Consider the following 21,213-nt stretch of genomic DNA (forward strand, 5'->3'; position numbering starts at 1 on the left):
GATGAAGTTTATTTCTTAAGTATGCAACCCAATGCCTTCACACCCTCTTCCCCAAGACACAAACCCCATAAACTGGTGATTAATGAGACACAAAAAAAAAAACAAGAACATACATATTGTGAAATTCAAAGTGATTTTAGATAACGCAATATGGAAATGGATTTATGGCTCGGTTGAGAAACAGTGCTCTGTGCTGCTTCTCTTATGTGCCAACCTTGATGGTTTGATAGTCTGTACTATGTAGGCAAAGATTTTTTATTATGAAGTTGGTTATACTAGGGGGCTGAAGATAAAAATATAACTGGTTAATATAATGAAAAACAAGCCATTCATTCATACACAGGTATCAGAACCATTATCCGGAAACCTATTATCCAGAAAGCTCTGTAATAATAAAACTGTACCTTGTACTTGATCCCAACTAAGATATAATTAATTCTTATTAGAGCAAAAACAATACTATTGGGTTTAATTACTGTTTAACTAATTTTAAAGACTCCTTATCCAGAAAACCCCAGGTCCCGAGCATTATGGATAACCGGTCCCATACCTGTACAACTTTGGTTACTGGAGGTAGTTACTGAGGCCTTCTAAAAAGTTGTAGAACATTTTCATTTGAGCTATTTATAGTTCCCTTAATTTCAACTACTAAAAGAATTTGAAAAGGTGCTGAAAACTATAAAAGACAAATAACTGAGCTGAGAGCTTATTATTAATCATTATTGCTTAAGGTGCTTTGTTTATTCATTTTTGACATTTATTTATAGGAATCCAGAGCCCCCGACCCATAAATGGTTAAAAACCCCCATCTGTTGTGCAGTATAAACAATGCATGCTACAAAAATTGGTTGGCGATTACATGGCTCATGCTGTCAGCATCTCCGAATGTCATTTATCACCCTCCCAGACAGACAGAAAACAAACGTCATTACGATAGCCTCTATTTGGAGCTGCCCTGGCGACATTTGCAGTATGTGTGGGAATTTGAAATGCACTACATCTCGTTTGTTTTCTTAGCTCGCTAATGAGATTCAGTGGGGAATAACCTGCGGCATGTGCCCCAGCTGCTTTCATTAAAACCTTTGTTCATTAGCTGCCCTCGAGAATTATTTTACCATTATGCAGTAATCTTTAATATTGCAACTTTTATTTGCTCTCATAAATGCAGGTGAGGAAAGTCATTTATGCTACACATTGGCGCTCTGTTTAATAATGAAAGAAATACAAAAGAACTAAAAGTATATTAAAAAAAAATACATCTTTATATGTATACTTATACTGTATATTTATATATATATGCTTTCTATGGTTCAACTGGAAATAAAAATCAAAATCTAAATAAAATAGGGATTAGTGAAATTTAATGAAAAAATAAAGTAGAAAATATACTTTATTGTAGACATATAAAAAAAATCTACATTAGAGAAAGTAGAAGAGAAAAGGATCACTTATTGTGTCCCCTTAGGGTCTTGGAAATGACATTCTGCACAAACAGCTTACACATAGTGATGAAAGACTCCCACACCTTTACATTTTTGCATAAACAACTGCTTCTTAGTACTCCCAGCTGGGACGGCATGATACAGAAATGAACTAGATACTGCTCTTAAAGGCATGAAGGAATTTAAAAAAAAAAGTCCCCCTTGTCTTATTAGAATGATTAATGCTCGGCATTTCTTTTAATATACCAAGCACTTAATTTCTGTATAATGATTGTCCACCTCTGGACTAGGGCATTTTAATCCTGATTGTGTATTGGCAGGGGATTATTTGTTCCTTGTTTATGGGTGCACTCTGGCTCAAGCATGCAAAAATTCTATGCTAAGTGCCCCATATTTTTGCACCCCAAGATACAATCAAATATAAGATTGTTTTTCTGTTAGTGAATATTTAATTTACTATAAAACTAAATAGCCATTAGTATCCAGTAAAGGTACACACTATCATAATTCTCTTTTCTACAGAGAATTTAGTCTATATAAACTTTATAGCTACCACACTCAAGTTACCAAACATCTGTAGAGCTGACAATTAGTACAGAAAAATGAACTGCACTTTATTAAAGAAAAAAAACCTAGATACCCTCTTTTCTAAAGTGGCTAAAAATCTAAGCAATGATGAATATATATGGCAGAATGCCAGAAGGCAACGTGTCCCTGTATCATGTTGTGTCCTTTCTACAGTGTTTTGTATATTTATTTGTATATATTGGTAACAGAAAATTTAAGATTGGGAGGAAATAATGGAATATTAGTCCTGGGGGTAATGTAAGAAAAGTCACCAAGTTTGCAATAGGTCTGGTAACCCAATACAACCAATCAGAAGTCAGTATTTATTGGTCACCTGCAAACGTCTGATTGGGTCTTATGTATTATCTGCTACAGTATTTGTTACTATTATAATATTAGTTCATTTGTTCTTTATTCTAAGTTCCTAAATCACAATATAATTGTTAAAGAAACTAAATCATCAAAAATTTTTAATAATATATTATTGTAACTTGCGCCCTCTGCACTCGTCTCTCATTATGGCCCATTTATTTAAGTTTATAAAAACACACACTTCATGGATCATTTTATCTTTACAACCAAACCCACTAGTATGAATGTTTTTTTCTGATCAAAAAAATGTATATTATTGTATTTCTCTTGCTCGAGACGTTCATTGTTCTTGATGTGGCAAGCTGAACATGGCCAAACACGTAAAAAAGCAGGCAGAATTAACAAGCCCTTATGCTTTCTTATAGTCTATACTGAGAGTTGTCATAAACTATGTCTATCATAGGTTTCAGAAATGTCAGCGGCTGTCCAAACACACCTGCCATTGATCAATTATGTGCGTCCCATTGGGACTCATAGGTGCCACTTTGCAGGCAATGGCACTTTTCGGTTTACATTCCCCACGCAGGTTTGGGTTCTGTGACTTCATTATAGAATTCTAATCTGGAATTCATCATCTCGTTTTTCAAGTGAAGTGTTTTCAGCAGAAAGTACTGAATGTTCTCCAGTGACCCATACATCTCAACTAATTTTATAAACAAAATATTTTCATGGCTTGAATTTCTAACAATCCATTACTTAACATCTTCTCTCATCATTCCATGACACAGCTCCAGATTTGCCTCTCCATGTTAACCTTTCTGCAAAAGGTGACTCTGTTTGACGGATGACACACAACCATCTGTTACACATTTCACGGCTGCCAGTGACACCTCCTAATTGCATTAATTGGAAATCATTAAAAGGAGTTTATAATGTGAAAGAGGATTCTAATAAGGAATAACCCCCTGATCGTTGACTGGAAAATGTCATATTTTCTTTATGTTGTTTATTTTTTTTAAGGACTGACTAAGTTACATAGTTTGATTTATGTTTTGTACATAGTGGTCTATTTTCCTGAAAAAAGGCGCCCAGCACTGGCAGCTCTCTCAATACAGATGGCTTTTAACAGTAAAGGTGCCTATACACCAAAAGACTGGTTTGTTTGGCAAGGTCACCAAACAAGATCGGACAGATCTAATCAAATGATCAGATCACATTGATGGGATACAGGCTGTTGGGACGAGTTCCGCATCAATATGCTGATGTGCTTCTTGCCTCAGGGGGACTTTTAAACCCGACATTTGGACAATTTTCGGCTAGATATTAGTCACCAATATGCTGCCGACTCCGACACCATCAGCAGCTTTTATTGGCCTGTGTATTGTCATCTTTTAACTTTTTTCATTTTTAATTATGACCAGCAAACATCAAGTTTTATGGCACACACATTGCCTGACAGTCTCACAGTTTTTATAAAAATTGCTCCAGTGCCTTTGAATCATCAAGGAAATGAATAAGCACAGAATAGAATTTGTTATCCAATGAAACATGTGTAGTAATTTTTTTATCCGTTAGTTACCTTTTTTCTGCCAGACTAGCTGTTTGGTTTAGCTCGCTATTTGCAATAAAGTTTCGGATTTCCGAGAAATAGGAATCTTCTTTCTCATCTAAAAGTGCATGGTTTTCGGATTCGGAGTTGGGGGAGGAGACACTGGTCCCATGGTGGTTTGTAATGACTCCGGAGTGCTGACTCACTAGACAGGAAATCGGGAAGGAGAGAAAGTTAAGGGGAATCAAATAACGCTCAGGCCATTCTTTGGGGAACTAAAAACATCAGCCCAATAAACCTTTTTTTTAAAGCGTTCATTAAGTACAGTGCTAGAACTACTTAAATATATTTTGTCATCGAGTTCTAATTAAGTCCCAGCAAAAAACTTTCATTCTGGGCTCAGAAGTGAGAGTAGGTGAGTTTTATGGGCTGCCATCACCACTTTATATATTGTTTGTCTGTGTTGCCTGTTCAGGAAAAATGATGCCTGTCAGCACCAAGGCTGGTCAAACTGGGAATATAAATATTCTTATATTTAGGGGGGCTCATTTTTTTCCTTTGTCTTGCAAAAACAAATGCATGTAATGCACTTTGTACATTTTATACTGTCTTGGGGAGCAAAAATAACTTTAAATCTAATGACTGACAATCTTTATATTTCCACTAGTAAAAACTGAGATGGTTTCAAAAAATGCTACATATTCCATAGGATTATTTACAAAGAACTGGCACAAAGCATTATGTTTTTTTCCCCCATGATCCACCCAAAGACTTGCATCTGATGACTTATGTCTTATGATAATTATATTTTGTGTGTACTAAATCAAAAAGACCACCTATTTTGTTATCTTACCAGGAACATTTTCATGTTCATGTTTCTTGAGGTGTCTGTCCAGGTTTGTTTGCTGCCCGAAACATCTGTTACATAAGTGGCATTTAAATGGTTTTTCCTTGTTGTGAATGTTCCGGACGTGCCGCTGCAGATTGGAGGAGATGCTAAATGACCGATCACAATATTTACACCTGAAAGAAGAATCAGCACAAAAGTTGTAACAGATTACAGTGAGACTGCAGAAACATTGTATAACTTTTTTAAATTGAAAAAATACACACTGTTGCCATTTATTTTACGCTGCTTTTTTCCCAGTGTAAATAATTGTACAAGGCATGATAAATAGGCCATTATGGGTATAATGCAATAACAAGTAATATGCTTGCTTTAGGTCTCTTAACCCATAGCAACCAGCAGGTGCTGTTAGTACCTTATTTATCTTAGAGCAAGTCTTTTATAATGCTGACTTTATTAGATGTTAAGCTAATCTGGTACAAAAAAAACAGGTATCCCTAACTGTCATTCTACTATAAAGCTAATGGTACAAGGGTTGATCCACTGCCTTACGCTCTCCAGTAAAAGCAAACAGTCTACATATTGCTGGTTATGGCCACACATCGGTGAGGAAATGTTGAATAGAAAACACAAGTTAGCTTATCCGGTACTATTTATTACAGCTATTATGATCTTACATTTGAAGGCTGTTTAAAATAAAGTTATCATTCCAAGTTGCTTGTACCCTGAGAATTCCAATTCCTTATTGTATGACAAAGACAGCAGACTAGATGATTCCAATTTCACTGAGGTTTTATAAGTAGAAATAAACAATTCATGTCATCTATTAGTTTGTATTGTTCAAGGTAGAATGAATGAAGCCATTCTAGGGCCAACTATTTGGTGGTGGTCAATGTAATTTAATTGGATTCAATTTGAAACAGAATACTGTGGACCTGAGGATGATTTAGGAACCATTAGACATCAGTCACCTAGTAGTACAGAGTACCAGATGCCATCATATAATCGTGGATGCTCATTTAGAGATACTCTCAACACAGAGACCTGGCACCATGCCTCTTGCTCTCTCCCTCTCTGCCCCACTGACTTTTGCTCTCCCTCTTTAGGATCTCCAAAAGTTAAAGAGCATTACTTTTCATCCAAAAGTTAATTTAAAACACCACCGACCAGAAAGCTAAACACAAACAACTGCACCCAGACAGTATGCATTTTCATTCTCCCCCATCACTGGCCTGACCTGCATTTCACCAGACAGAACAGACTTTCACAAAACAAACTTTTTAAAAACAATTAAGCTGACATTCACAGTTGTCAGAGAGCAAAAGAAATCAATGATAATTAAATTGTTCTCTAAACATACCATGGGTTCCCTAGGGTGCTATTACAATGCTACAGTCTCCAGAAGTCAATCTTATACTGCACTGTTACACAAAACACACACATCTTAGGTCTGAGGGAGAAGACTGGCCAAATAAATCACATCATTCCTAGATGTGCACGCTTTCCTTTTTTGGGCAATCATTTAACAGAGCCGGATAAACATTGACCGTAAACGTATTAACGCATAACTGGTAGGATGCGTTGCGCATATTTCAGCTGTGTAAAGATTTATATCATCTGTCTGCACACCATTATGGCTAAATGATTTGATCATCCCATATTTTCTTAGCTTTTGTTATCTTACATGTCTGATTAATTAGGAAGGCAGCTTATTTTGACTCCACGCTTACAGGATAACATTAATGAGTTGCTATTTATTGCATCGTGGATGAAAAGATAAGGTTCTCTAAATATATATTACACTTTTTTTATAATGATTTAGAATTCTGTAGCCATGAACTGTTTACTGTGAAATGCTGCCCCAGAAATTATTAGAGGGACTAAGGGCTTCAAACTTCTATACATCTTACTCCAACACATTCATGTCTCAAGCCAATCCCTTGATTTAGCTGTACATTTCACTTCTATTCACTGGGGTTATGGTTGATTTTTTTTGTTTCTAGTTCTTATTTGACTTGCTCTTCATTTAGCTGTTTTTTTCAAACATTAATGACTCTATTGTGCCATACTCATGGGTGATTTCCGTGTTTTGTCCCTGAGATGCTCAGGGATAAATATAATCACAGAGAAAAAGCTAGGGGAAATTACCAGATGTGGTGGCATTAACCTTAGTCCAGCCATAGATTACAGTGTTTAAAAGGGGCTTTAAAAAACATAATCAAAAGGCACTAAGTTTGCCCAAGAGCAGTATCCCATAACAACCAATCAGCAAGTGACTGGTCACCTCTTTTAAAGCAAACATCTACATATGAGGGATAGACTCATATCTGAACACCCTAATTATACAACTAAAGGAACATTTCCTTGTAAATGGTGTAACCATAGAGGAAGCAGAGCCCACAGTCACTTGGGGGCCCTGACCATGGGGTCTACTTTCTCTATAGAAATCTTCCCAGCCACTTTCCTTCCATGAGTTGGGGATCAGGATGGATGTATGCACCAGGCTCCTACCAAGATTTTTTTGCAGGGTGTGGGGCCCGGTGGTGTATATTTGTAACAAATAATAAAGGTATGTGATTTTACCACTGAGTGCAAGCTGATGGCTGACAGGTTTATTGGCTCTTGACCTTAGTGTGTGTAAATGTGATAGGGACCATAGACTGTGGGCAAGGAATGATGTTAGTGATAAGCAATCTCTGTAAAGAACTACACAAATGTGTTGGCACTATATAAATAAAGGATCATTATAAGTCAAGTCATTGCAGTTTAAAGACCAATCAGTGTTTTCCGTTTACCTGTATGGTTGCTCTCCTGTGTGGGTCCTGAGATGTCTTGTTAGATTTGCTGATCGAGGAAAGATTTTGCCACAGTACCTAGTCATAATAAATAGCAATATTAATCAAAAAGCTGACTATAAATCCCTGTGCCACTAAAGGTAAATATTAGGCATCCAATTATAATTGTTTTGTTTGTATTTGCAGATACTCAAGTCAAAATCCTAATGTGGAAATTCAAATGCCAAGTTTCTAGCTTTATTTGGTAGCTTTTGTTACAGCTGTAGTCTAAGCCAGGGATCCCCAACAAGTGGCTTGGAAGCAACATGTTGCTTACCAAGCAGTTGGATATTGCTCACACTGGTCCCAAAGCAGGTGCTTATTTTTTAATTCCTGACTTGGAGGCAAGTTTTGGCTGCATAAAGACCCAGTGTAATGCCAAACAGAGCCTTCTGTAGTCTGCCAGTCCACATAGGGGCTACCAAATAGCCAATAATAGCTCTAATTGGAACCCCAGTGGTTCACAGGTATAAAAAGTTGGGACCTCCGGACTATGCCCTCTATGCTCAGCAGAGGAAACATTTAGTACAATATATGATGCCCCTGCTTCAGTCTGTACTCAAACCCATGGCTGATTTTCAGTTTGGAGTGCCTAATTGGAAAGAGAATATGTTCCCTTTTGCCTGATGAAGATCAGCACTATGTATATTATATCACAGTGATGGCAGCATTGCTCTCCATTTGCAGTTAACTCCCATTAGCTGCTGTAGATTATGGAGCCTAAAACATCATTTAATTGTTTTTTGACTGCACATTTCCACCCTAATAATGAATAAGATACATTTCTATTACATTATCCTTTTCTTTATTCTTTATTATAGATGGTGTAATATTTCTAAAGGCACGCGGCTGTACATCAACACATTTGATTCTAAATTATTTTCTTGATGCATTTAAGTAGCGTTCCTTTTTTTCTTACCTGCACGTGTACCGTTCCTTTCCTTTTCTTAATATTGAATCTGAGAGAGTTGTGGGCGGGGAGCGGAAGTTAAACGGGTGATGTGGAAGTGGCTGTAAGGAACTTCCCGTGTCTGCTTTTAAGTTGGCAAAATTTTCCAGCTTTTCAGTCATATTTTCAATGGCCGACATCTAGAGAAACAAGTTTAGTATATCAGGTCAAAATGGTGCTGCACAGGAAGAGGTATGTACATTAAAGCAACTGGGCTTGTTTGTGAGACAAAGCAAAAAAACTAGCTTGATAAAAGGTCTTATGTGACCTGAAACGTTGCTGTTGTTGTTTGCCCCCAAAAACTTTGCAATAAAGGCATTTTAATCTACAAAGACAAGAGGTGCAGTTCCTTTTCTTCTGTACCAGGATATGCCGATGGAAAGTGGCCATTGGGGAACCTGCACTACTTCTAACTAATCACAAGGCTTGGTGCTGACTACTACTCTCCAGACAAAGCAAAATGATGCAGTTCCTACACACATGATCCTTATTGTATGTGTTTTAGAGCAAGGATATGAAACCCATGGCCACTCTAACCTTAATATTTAATTTTATATATATTCATTTGACAGTTATATTCTGTACCTTTCAGTGAGCTACGCCCTAGTTATGGAACTACTGTGTGACTGCACACTGCCCAACTTGTTTATTTCTGGTCATTTGCTTAAGGAACTACAATGGTAGCCTAAATGAGCCCCAAGATTACACCAAATTTATTCTTTGTGAAAAACAGAATAGCAGTTAAATGGTAACTGGGACAAAGGCTCATTTCTATTTAACTGCATAATCTGTAAATATATTGGCATCAATTTGGTAATATAGGCTTTAAAGTAAAACTATACCCCTGAACAATGGACAAAGTTCTGCCTTTTACTCCCACACTATTTCTTCTTACAGCTGCATCTGAGGGAACACACAGACCATCATAAAACGGTGCCTCAAGATAAAAGATGTAAAAGGCAATATTTACTAATACATATATTCTAGTTTGGTGAGATTCTTTAAAAAGTTCATTTAATATGATATAAACTATCTGTTGGTTAAGTGTTCATTCTGGGGGTTAAGACTGACATGGTTCAAGAGAAGGAATTAGATCTTCCCGGTATATTAACCTGACCAAATGTCAGTCAGATTTGAGGTCATATCGGCATCGATAAAAGATTTTCAGCTGTTGTATACTACTGGCTTAAAAAGGATGCTGAGTTTTTAATTTTTTAACTCTTGGTGGGGGGGCTTTGATTTTTTTTTCTTCCTGTAGAGCATACGGTAACAATTAAATGTTGGCTTTGTGCCAATCATAGTATGAGATTACCTCATTATTCCAAACCGGAGACCAGAGCCTGCAGCCCTCCAGCAGTGGTTAAACTGCATATCCCAAGGACTCTCAACAGCAGGGGGATATCAATGCCACTGATTAATTTTTTTGCTTGGCCAACTAGCTTGGTAGACACTAAATTGCATAGTATAGATATGGGTGTTGCGACTGTTATTAATTTTAATAGCTGGAACAATATATAAATATATATATATATTTGTTCTCTGATAATGTTTTATCAAAGACCTATAATAACAGCCAAGCCATCAGTAAACATCTGTAAAGCTATTGATGCTTGCTGAGCTACTATTTCTTTTTAGAGATAATCCAGCCACTTTTGTTAGATTCACTTATAGTATGAAGTAGCTTTTCATGGATTATGTTTCTTTGAGAAAAGTCTTGAAAAAAATAAAAAAAAACACAATTTGAATGTGAGCCAAGGAGGGAGTAAAGGACATAGCGAACAAGCGGAAAATGAGAGGAAACCATACATCAAATAATAGATGCTCTATTGTACAGCAAGGGCTGACCTTTTGCACGTTTACAATACATTAAACTAGACTCTGGGGACAACTGCAGCCAAGACATTGTTTTAAAAGATATCATTATTAAAAAAACTCTTGTAATTACCAAATATAAATTGTAGCATGGCTGGCAGCTGATCGTAAGTCCAGTTACATGTAGTAATTAAACTTAATGGATTTAAATCAATAGATTTATGCCCGACAGAGTTTATAGGCCTAACGCAAACACAGAATTCAAATGACCTGAGCGGTTTAACTCTAAGCAGTGACATTTAGGTCATGAAGCGAGCAAAGCAGCGTATGTAATTCTTGCACTAGGCCGCCATTGCAGCGGTCTCTAATTTCTGGGAACCAACCTTATTTTTGACTTTAAAACCTGGAAATGGGACAGGTTTTTAAAACTGACCAGTTGCGCAGGAGCATTCCCATTTCCCTGTGATCATTAAGCAATGCTCTCTTATCTGCTTTTACCTACAATCCCATAGTTATAGTAATATTGCCCATCTGGCATGTCATCTTTTGTTCTGTTGCCAAATCCTCTTCATACCTATGTAGTTATTATTTAGGAATGAGGCTCTTACATACAGGTCTATATTCTGGCAAATGCCAGAGGGGCTGCTGTAAGATGCCATAGCTTAGTGATCCCCAACCAGTGGCTCAGGAGCAGCATGTTGCTCACCAACCCCTTAGATGCTCCCACCAGTGGCCTCAAAGCAGGTGCTTATTTTTTAATTCCTGACTTGGAGGCAAGTTTTGGAAGCATAAAGACCATGTGTACTACAGACAGGCAGCTCTCTGCTCTCCCCTCTCCTGCTCCCCCCTCCCTCAAGAATGCTAAGTACTCACTCCCCCCCCCCTTAGGAATGTGAATCTGAGCCAATCAGCAGGAAGCTGACTCATAGTCTAACTAACTGAGCATGTACACCGGTCTTGCTTTTGGTGCAGGAGCGAGGCATTATGGGAACTTTCTTTACACAGCTCAGCATTTTTTCTTCCTGTTTGGCTTCTGATCATCTGAACAGGAGAAATATGGGGAGACTTAAGGGCACTATTGAGAGAACTGAAGGTATGCCTGCAGCTTGAGATTAACTCTTTATTAGCCTTTCCTTCTCCTTTAAGAGTGCTATGACTCCTTGTGGTAGGACTTTCTTTCTTCATTTGTGTCTTTTATCTGTTTTATGGATGTTTAAGATCCTAAATTCCACCACCCACTGGACAAAAGTTCCATGCATCTATCCTTTTTAGAAAAGTTGAGCTTTTTAAGATGCTTTTAGCCAGTAAGCTTTTACCGGCAGACAACCAATTCCTATGACATGATACATATAGCATTTCCTACACCTGTCACTGCACATGCTGCCTGATACTGAATTGAGTAGCAATGCTGGTGACAGGTGGATTTTGGCCTAAACACATACATTTTAAGACTGAAATCCAATCACTCTAGTGAAAATATTTAGAATTAATTCATTTACTCCTATAAACGTAGCATTTACAGTAGTGTGTAATAAATGATATTGAGCTCCTCCCTCTCAGGCATAATAAATAGGGGGTGGTCCTTAGTCTTGCTTTGTATGTTACTTTACTCTTTCAGTTAGAAAGCCGGAGTCACATGTATTTCTGTCTCTGTGCTATACATTTAATGGCCCGCTGGTTAAAGACTCTAAATAATATGACTATGATTAAATGGCGCATTCGTAGCATATATGTTGCCACTTATCTTGGTGTGAGCATATAGGTGGCACTGCTGTGTCAGACAAATTACATCTATGTTAAAAGCCTCAGGCTCTTCCTGAAGCCGGTCTGCCATTATTAAACATCTCTGTGATATCAGATCCTTTACAAGCAGATCTCCTCGCTATTCTAAGGCAGACAAACACAGGATGTTCCTGGCGGGCCTGGTGCCATTATCCAGTCATCTAGAAGGAAAATCAGTGGAAGTTATTAACTAAACTTCTGTGGTGATGTAAAACAATGAGGGAACTATGTTTAGCAGTGAAATCAGCTTGGATCCAGTGTTCACAAACCTGTTAGCTATTTACTCCATGTGGGAAACTGATTTCAGGGAAAAAAGGCACAATGCATTTGGTCTGGAATGAAAACTCAAAATTCTCTACACTCTGAGGTTGATAAGGAGGGTTCAGTTAGAACCAATTAGCCAAAAGAAAAAACCTATGTGCAAATTTGAAACATAGCTAGTAACCCAGAGCAACCAATTAGTAGTGCCATTTAATAGCTGTTTGAAATGTAATCCCATTGGTTAATGTGGAGTTTTAGATCTGGGGAGAAGAGTTAGTCCGTGCTTGTTACTGAACATATATAGAATGTAAATCTTTTACCTGTGGGTGAAAAAGCAGTGGTGATGGTCTTAAATATTTTTCCTTCATAGTCCCCACAGGGTCTGTTACCTTCCGTTTTTCCACCCTGCTGGACAACAAAACATAGGGTTACGTACCCCCTAAAAAATGTATCACTTTGCAGAGGAACATGGGTTAACAAACGTGACGATAAGCTTGCATGTACAATAATTCCAGGAAAGCAAAGGGACCTTTTAGTCAACATAATTCTTTAGTTTAGTAACCTGTAGCAACTAGTGATGGGCAAATCTCTTGCAAAATGGCAAAAATGCATTGAAGTCAATGGGCGACAAATTTTTTTTTTTACCATGTAACCTTTTTTTTTCACTGCGTGACATTTGTGACAAAACCAGGTGAAAAATTTCGCTCAGCGCTAATAGCAACCATTTAGATGTCTGATTTCATTCTTCTAAGCAAACTTAAATCAAACTGCTGATTGGTTGGTAAATATAGGAAACACTAAAGGAGTCATTTATCAGTGACCCAGACACAATCGCTTACTTACCCAGCACGTTTGTGGCATCGCTGTGCCCTGCAACTACCCTTTATGAAAGACAGTGTTGACAGGCAGTGCTGTATTCATTGGGGAAGCACAGGTCCTTGCAGTCCATTCTGAGGTGCAGAGGCCATGGGCAGGGTGCAAAGCGTGAACAACATGGCAGTGTGGGCTTGCTTTTTGTACTCTGCACCCTTTCCCACATAAATGACTCCCTAAGCGTGTGTGTATATACATGCAAAAACCTAGGAATGCATTCATACAACTTTATTACTCATCCAGGTGAAAATCATCTAACAAGTAGCCTAACTGATGTAAAGTTTGAATTCACATGACATGTAAAAAAAACAACATAAAAGCAAAAAAAACCCCAGACCCTTCAAAATGAAATTAATTTTTCATAACTATATTGGATGATGAAAATGTAACATTGGTCCATTAATGTGAACACAAATAATACGAAACCTTCAAACTCCCAGTATAGATTTGTTATGCATTTCATACCAGTATATTGGTACCCTTAACCATAGCTTTAGTACAGTTCATACAGTGCAATATACAGTTCATACAGTGCAATATTCATAGAAACATTTTCTATGATTTCCATTCATTAAAATGTTAAAAATGTATAGTCTATTTAACCACCTGAGTCAGATTAGTCTTCTTTTGATCTGGTAACTTTATGATACTAGGAATAGTAAAATCCTGCTCTACAATTCATTACAGTACATGGATTTTTAAAAACAGATGCTTTTTTGATAGAATAATAGGATAGAATGTGTAGAAAACCAGAATGTGTGGCACATAATGACAAGACAGCATGGTGTGAAACAAAGAATGTGGGATAGAGAGCTTAGGACAGGTGGGGTGGAATACTAAGAACCTGCAAGTCAGATTGGTGAGGGATAGAAAAATGAGAATGCATAGAACAGATTTTTTAAAATGGGTGAATCGACTGATGAAACTGATGAGATGATGCGCTTGACAGAATGATTAGAATGTAGGCAATACAAAGTGGTGTCAACTGGACAGCATAGGATAGAATGGTTAGAAGTTTTGGGATAGAATTAGTTGTAGTATAGTATATATAGGGCCAAATTCATATCAATTGGAAAACTTTATGATTTATCATGTGTAAACTTCAACAAAGGTTTTATGTGATAAACAGTGAGATAAACTAAACTGCATCTGGCTCTATGAATCAGTTTGGAATTAAATAAGGAGATACATCTTTCTCATCTAACTGAATTTGACCCACATTCTGGGTAGCATTTAACAATAGAAAAGAGGGTTTAGAATGACACTAGGGGGAGTGGCATATAACTAGGATGTAACAATTTTGGAGCCCAGACTCAGTTCATATTGATAACATCTTTCCCATAGAAAGCACTTAGATGAAATGCTTTATTCCCACAGAGCTTGCTGAATATTTAAATTATGAGTAAACCCCTTTTTAACCGTTTTAAAATATTAAGAAACTTTCTAGCAATTGGAAGCCTTCAAATAAAAAGTAGAGCTTAAAATCACTTTAGACTGTCATTCAAACTGTAACTCAGCCCAGCAAAGAGAGGGCTGGGCTATTTGATTTACAGTATTCTTAATGCATTTGGATGAGAACATTTCCTGCAAATTAATCACTTAACATCCTTCTTTTTCTGGTTGAGCTAAAGATCATCAGGACTGGAACACTTCTCTGGCTAAACAGATGTTCCTTTCTCCCTACATTGCAACACTATTTTTAGTGTTGTGACATTACTATTATAAGTCATTGGCTAGGAACAAATTTTATGCTCTGTTATTATATGCTATGACCAACTCTCAGTTGATTAAGCCAAGTTATGTTAATACCTGTATATCGGATCCATAAAAAACGGTGAAGGTTTTGCGTAGTGGAGAGGTGGCTGCTGTGGAAGCTGTGACTGAGGAATTTTCGACAGCATATCATTCATCATCATTTTCCTGTCACTGTAAATATGGTTTCTCCGAGTTTCCCTTGCCCCATTCTGACTGGCTCGACTTCTATTACTAATGCTGAGGTCCAGTGGCTGTTCCTCCCCTGAGGACTGTGGTGCCAAAACCCTAGGTGGTATTAAGGCTGATTTAATCTCTTTTGGCTTGGTGGTGAGATCAAATGGTGATTCTGAACTAGTGCTGCCGACTTTCTGAAGGTCCCTGGGTGACTTTGGTTCAGCTTTTACCAGTAAGTTATGGTTCATTGTCCTATCTGTAAAAGCTGGGTACAAAGAATGTGGGAAGTTAGGAAGAAATTGAAATGGGAACATGGAATGATAAGGGAGGGAACCCATTTTTTTCTCTTGCATTCCCATAAATCCAGGTCCAAAATATTTCTCTGCTATGGATGCAATAGCTTTAATAGAGTCATTAGCTACTCCAATTGATGGAAGCAGTTGCTCTTCTGGGGGAGGAAAGAAGGAATGTTGTGAGTAGAAAAATGGTCTTTCGCCTAAGCTATTATTTAAATTTCTAGATACAGAACTACTGACAACATCTTGCTTGTTTTCCACTGGTTTGCTTTTTTCTTTGTTCTTTCCCCTTTCACTGTCTACATCACTGTCCAAATCCGACCCAGTGCCAGTGGTTGTATCTAGATCAGTTCCAGAGGTTGTGTTGACGTCTTCAAAATCACTACCGTCAGACAAGTCACTGCTCCTGGATTTGTGTTTTTCCAAGTATGAGTTTTCCATGCTGTTTTCAAATTTATCCTCTACAGAAACTTGCTGATTGTGGTTGCTGCTATTTAAAGAGGACATTAAGGGGATGGAAGGATTTCCTATGGGGCTAGGAAGCTTTGCTTCTCGTGTATGGTTCAAAGGGCTTTTAAGAAGAGGGGAAGGAGGTAATAATGGAGGCCGGGGGTACAAAGCTGGAGGGAAAATTCCTGGAAATCCAGGTGCTAGGGTTGGAAATGGAGGTGGAGCAGGGGAGAAAGCAAGGCTTCCTGGATGAGCCCTGGAAGGGAAGTATTCATTGAAAGCCAGACTAGAGTGATTAAGGTTTGGTGAAGGTTTAGATTTGTCCATCAAAGAACTTGGTGTTAAGGGTAGACCAGTAGCAAAAAGCCCACCATGGTTGTAATGATTTTTGCCTTCACAGAAGCGCCGGTGTTTGTTAAGAGAGGAGGTAGTGCTGAACATCTGTCCACAGTCCTTGCATTTAATCTGTGTACGACAGTCTGCATGCATTCGTTTATGCCGGCACAGGTTGGAGAACTGTGTGTACGATTTATGGCAGACCTCACCTGGAATACCAACAGAAGCCAAAAAAGAATAAAATAAATAGGCAGAATGGAGTAATTGGAATTTTTTTCATATTTCTGATCACACAATTATCATAATCACCAAATTCTTATTTGTTGAACAACAAACCAGCCAGACTCATTGGAAAACTACTGGCAGAGTAGAAATATGTTTGAAGCTGTTTCTGCTGTCTTCAATACAACCATATTTTTAAAAAGTAAAAAAATAAATTGCCATTTTTATTTATTATTGTTGTCATTACAAATAAGCTACAAATAGCTAAGTTTTTGTTTTAGTCCATAAATTCTCCAAAGTTGGATCCTCCAGATAAAGAACAGAATATGTTCTGGCTTGTATCAAAAAAACACTAAATAGCATTTACAAAAATTACTTTGCCTTTCTGAAATGACCCCAACATTCAACAGAAGCTACAGTGTAGATGGCTAGCATGTCTCCATCAATTCAGGGAAAACATCTGAGTGGAGCCCTCATGACAGACTGCCAATTAAGTCAGATCTCCTAGTTATAATGCAGATATGGATAAAAAGGAGTAAGTCCAGAATTTTAGTTTTTACAACTCGCAGTTAAAGCATCCATGTCCGCTTTCACCATCTTACCATTTATTTGACAATGCAGTGCTCTGTGACATGGCCCTAAGATGTCCATGGAGCAAGCTCCACATACTGTCATAACATAGAACCTATAAAATATACATTCGGTTTTACTGTCACACCCAACTGTATTTATTAATAAAAGATGAATTGGCTCTATAATATAAAATCTGAATGTTGTTCTCAGAGGAATTTATACCTGTAGTTTTTCTAAACAAAGAAGGGCCATTGTCATGTGTAGTATGTATGCACTGGATTAAAATATTATAATAAATATATATATATAATATCTTTGTATCTCTGTAGAATCGTTTCTTTTTAATACTGGATGACAGCCCATAATATCTGAATATATATTAAATACATCAATTTTTTTGGGATGTTATAATGCCAATTAAATAGGCTCAATACCGATATAAACTATTCTTTTGGTTTGTTTTGCACTTTGGGAATATTCAGTAAAGGTGATACAGGATCCTTTTAAATGAAGTAAGCTTGACATGAGGATATATACAGATGGAGAGCTGCAATCCAATACAAGCTGCAGTCCCAGACAAAAAGCTTCAGAACACATGATATGATGACACAGATGCCTTAAAGGGGCAATTCAGACCAGTGTTCACCATGAACAAAATAAACAGAGCTTGTGTTCAAAATTTGTTTTGTATGGTCTTTTAAAGAATAAAAATCAATACTATTTTTATTAGAAAATATGATGTTTTTTGCCCTTATGAACCTTCCTAATGGAACAAGCAGAATTTAAAGAGAGATAATAGGCTATTTATAAATAAACCAATCCCTTTCCTGACTTTCTTAGTGTGAGGCTTATAGATAAGGCTAGTTTCTCAGTGGGTGTGTTTCTGCTGGCAGAGATATGCCCAAGACTACCTATGCCATGTGTCCTTGAGTTTAATGGCAATCGACTGAAAAATCTGCAAAATCTGCCTTTCTTTGTCAAAATCTGCCTGTTCCAGTGGTGACAATTGGTTGCCTCTAAACATAAGGTGGTTTTGGGCAACCATATTAGCTTAAGGAGATATTTGTGAAATAGAGCCTTTACTGTGACTTAAGAGGTGGAATTAGCTGTAAAATGAAAGTGCTTTCAATGTCATGGTTCTGCACTATTTTTTAAGCAAATAATTTACATTTTTACAAATTTTCTCTGTCATAATATAACATTACCTTGTATTTTATCCCTACTAAGATATAATGAATCCTTACTGGGGGCAAACCGATCTGACTAGACTTACTTAATGTTTATATGAATTTTTAGCAGACTTATGTTATTGTGATCAAAATTACAGAAAGATCCCCTACCCAAAAATCCCCAGGTCCCAAGCATTCTGGATAACAGGTCCCATACTTGTACTAAATTATATTGACCATTAGTATGAGACAACTGAATATTTTAAGGAGAATATATACTTTTCTTCCAAAAAAAGGGGGCATACGTCCTAAGCAAACACATGAAGAAGAAAAATGTCAACTAAAAGTTATTTTCATTAGTGAACATTTTTTTAGTTTCATTTTTTTTCTTGTAAGCCCTATTCTGGTAAAATCTTGTACATCTGTTTTCTGAGATTTTTCTTTTTTTTTTTTTTTAATTCAACAATTACTCAGCCTTTGGAAGAGACTTGGGTCGCAAATGAGCAAAGCCTACAAAATCTGCCAAGTTAAATTAACATCTAGATTTTTTTCCTCTAGGTTATAATATATTTTAGTAAAAAAATGGGTTTTAAAAATAAGAGGAATTAATAAAGTGATTCCCAGGCCAGCTGACATCAGAACTGTTTGGTTCAGGATACCATGGAACCCTACTGGTTAATTTATGCGCTCCAACACCAAACAATGTATAAATGTATAACTGGTGTTGGTCCAGAGCCCAGGGTCGACAGTTAAAAATATCGGCTAACACGCTGTGAAGTTCTTAGCTGGCAATGTACCTTATCCCTTAAACTGCAGAGTACTACAAATAAAAAAACTTAAACACTAAAAATAAGACTATAAGGTAAAGGCAAAAATATTTTTTACAATAGATTTAACCCACCCCCAGCACCAAATTCCCAAAGTCTTTATAGTCAACTGTAAAAGTCTGTGTTTATTGGTAAGTACATGACTAACTTGTAACAAGCAATTTTACTCCAAATGAATTCTTTGAAAGCCATGCTCACCTAGCACTAAATATCCATCCATGCATTCATTTCATAATTGCATGTTTAGTCCATACACCTGATGAATGAATACTGGATGTCAAAACATCTTTTTTTCAATACACATTTTGGCTATCTTTGTTAATAACGGTAATAATACCTCATTTGCACTAACTATTTCTATTTATTTGACCCTGGAAATAGAAAATAGAAATTCTTGATCTGTCTGTATAATTAAGTTTCAATGTATGTATTCCTTGCATTTGCCCCAGTGAGCAATCACAATAAAGTAGTTATTGTTACTTACTGAGAAGTTAGCATTGCCAGAAAGGTATTCTATGTAAGCAAACAGACACTTTGAAAAGAACTTGTTGACTTAAAAACACATTAAAAATATTGGCCTATATTGTAAATTATGATCCTCTTCTATCTAGCCTTGTGAATGGCAGAGGAATATTTGAGGCAGCCATAGTTGGGGTAAACCTGTTTGATTGCAGTACAGCAAACACAGTAGAGTCATCTAAAGCAATGCATTAGAACACAATAGGTGGCTTCGCTTGTTTTGTTTTTGCACAAGGATAGGGTACTTTAGTGAGAGTATCATGCAGGTATTAGCCAGCAGTTGTTTCTGCTGGCTTATACCTTCTTTTAGTCTACAGAAATCATGGGGAGAGAAGAAGACAATGCAGATACTGCAGGCCACTAATTAGACCTCGGAAAAAGGCACTCATGCAAGGGACCCTTATTAACTTATGTCATATAAGAAGCTGACTAATTGGCTACTAAGCTAAAAAGCAGCATTGACTGAAAGAGTTTACATTATCCAAATGTCCATGTTCATATAATTATTGAAAATGTATATAGAAATATATAGTTAAAATGCATATTATTTGTAACAATGTGGCAAACATTGATTAATAGGGCAGGACTCCCTGTTGCAGGATTAAGGATGCATACTAAGCCAAGAGTGCTCTGAGCATGCTCCAACTTACATATGAAAGGCTTGACAGTACTATGAATGTGCTTGTGCTGTTTGAGGCCCGATGAAGTGGCGAAGGTTTTGCCACAGTCAGGGCAAGCATGTGCACGAGCTCCAACATGCTGGGAACGGATGTGTCTCTGGAGGTTGCTGGGGTCAGTGAACACCTGCAGGGAAAGTTAAGCAAATATTAGTAGAATAATAAGCATTTCCTGATGTCTAATATTATTGGGATGCATCTATCAAGTTCCAATGCAGTCAGAAACTGTTTAAGTTATGTATAAACATGGTGCAAATTGGCTTCAGTTCCATAACTCAAAGCAGTCTTTGAGATCTTATCTTCCATAATTTAAATTACTATTGTAATTTGTAATGGATTATGGAATGGGCCAATATACATCATATTACCTCATAGACTTGGAGAACTTTTTTATCCCACTATGGCTGAAATTGGATTAGTTCTGGGCAAAGTGCTTGCTTCACATTCATTCTCATGGAACATTCCATTTGCACAATCTTCTGAAGATGAATATGAAGCAATGTATTTTGCATTTAAAAGGGTTTCAGAAGTCATAGATAACCCAAGAACCCTTCATTGTCAGTTGCCTCCATCAGTGTTTGTTCTTTATCCTGGGTCTGTCCCGGATTTAGGAACAAAATGTGGTGGGGCTTACATGAAGGGGCTGGTTTAGGAGTGGACTGGGTAGTGTTTTGGGAAGGATAGGACAAGCTGGGGTGAATCATTACAGCAAACATGTCCTGAAATGTTATTTGGCAATGATACCAGATATGTGTATAACAGTAATGGTACTATTTATAACATATATAATTAATGGATAGTAATATAGTATATATAACCTAGCGTATTCATTTTCACTAAACCTTAATAACATGAAAAAATACTTTCACAAGCCTCTTCCATACTTATTCTACATACTGCATTAATATGAAGTACAGGCTTTGACTATGGATTCTTTACTCATTTGTATGTTACAGCTAATTAACTAGCAGTTAAAAAAATCAATCA

At 37.1% G+C, this 21,213-nt stretch overlaps 1 protein-coding gene across 7 annotated transcripts in view; it reads right to left on the bottom strand.

The window, feature by feature from the left end:
• The window catches only part of prdm16 (PR domain 16), a 400,466-nt gene that overhangs the window by 7,267 nt on the left and 371,986 nt on the right, over positions 1-21,213 (bottom strand). For 5 of the 7 annotated variants that reach the window (XM_031905688.1, XM_031905687.1, XM_031905686.1 and 2 more), the window contains 7 exons: positions 20,200-20,353; positions 15,038-16,457; positions 12,676-12,763; positions 8,471-8,640; positions 7,513-7,590; positions 4,724-4,893; positions 3,901-4,075 (listed from right to left, as the gene is read on the bottom strand). In XM_031905688.1, coding sequence (XP_031761548.1) covers positions 3,901-4,075; positions 4,724-4,893; positions 7,513-7,590; positions 8,471-8,640; positions 12,676-12,763; positions 15,038-16,457; positions 20,200-20,353 — 2,255 coding nt within the window. The remainder of the gene's footprint in view (positions 1-3,900; positions 4,076-4,723; positions 4,894-7,512; positions 7,591-8,470; positions 8,641-12,675; positions 12,764-15,037; positions 16,458-20,199; positions 20,354-21,213) is intronic. The other 2 variants (XM_031905689.1, XM_018095464.2) reach the window with 1 other exon arrangement.

This window comes from Xenopus tropicalis, chromosome 7 (genome assembly GCF_000004195.4).
Source record: "Xenopus tropicalis strain Nigerian chromosome 7, UCB_Xtro_10.0, whole genome shotgun sequence".
In the NCBI taxonomy this organism is placed as follows: domain Eukaryota; kingdom Metazoa; phylum Chordata; class Amphibia; order Anura; family Pipidae; genus Xenopus; species Xenopus tropicalis.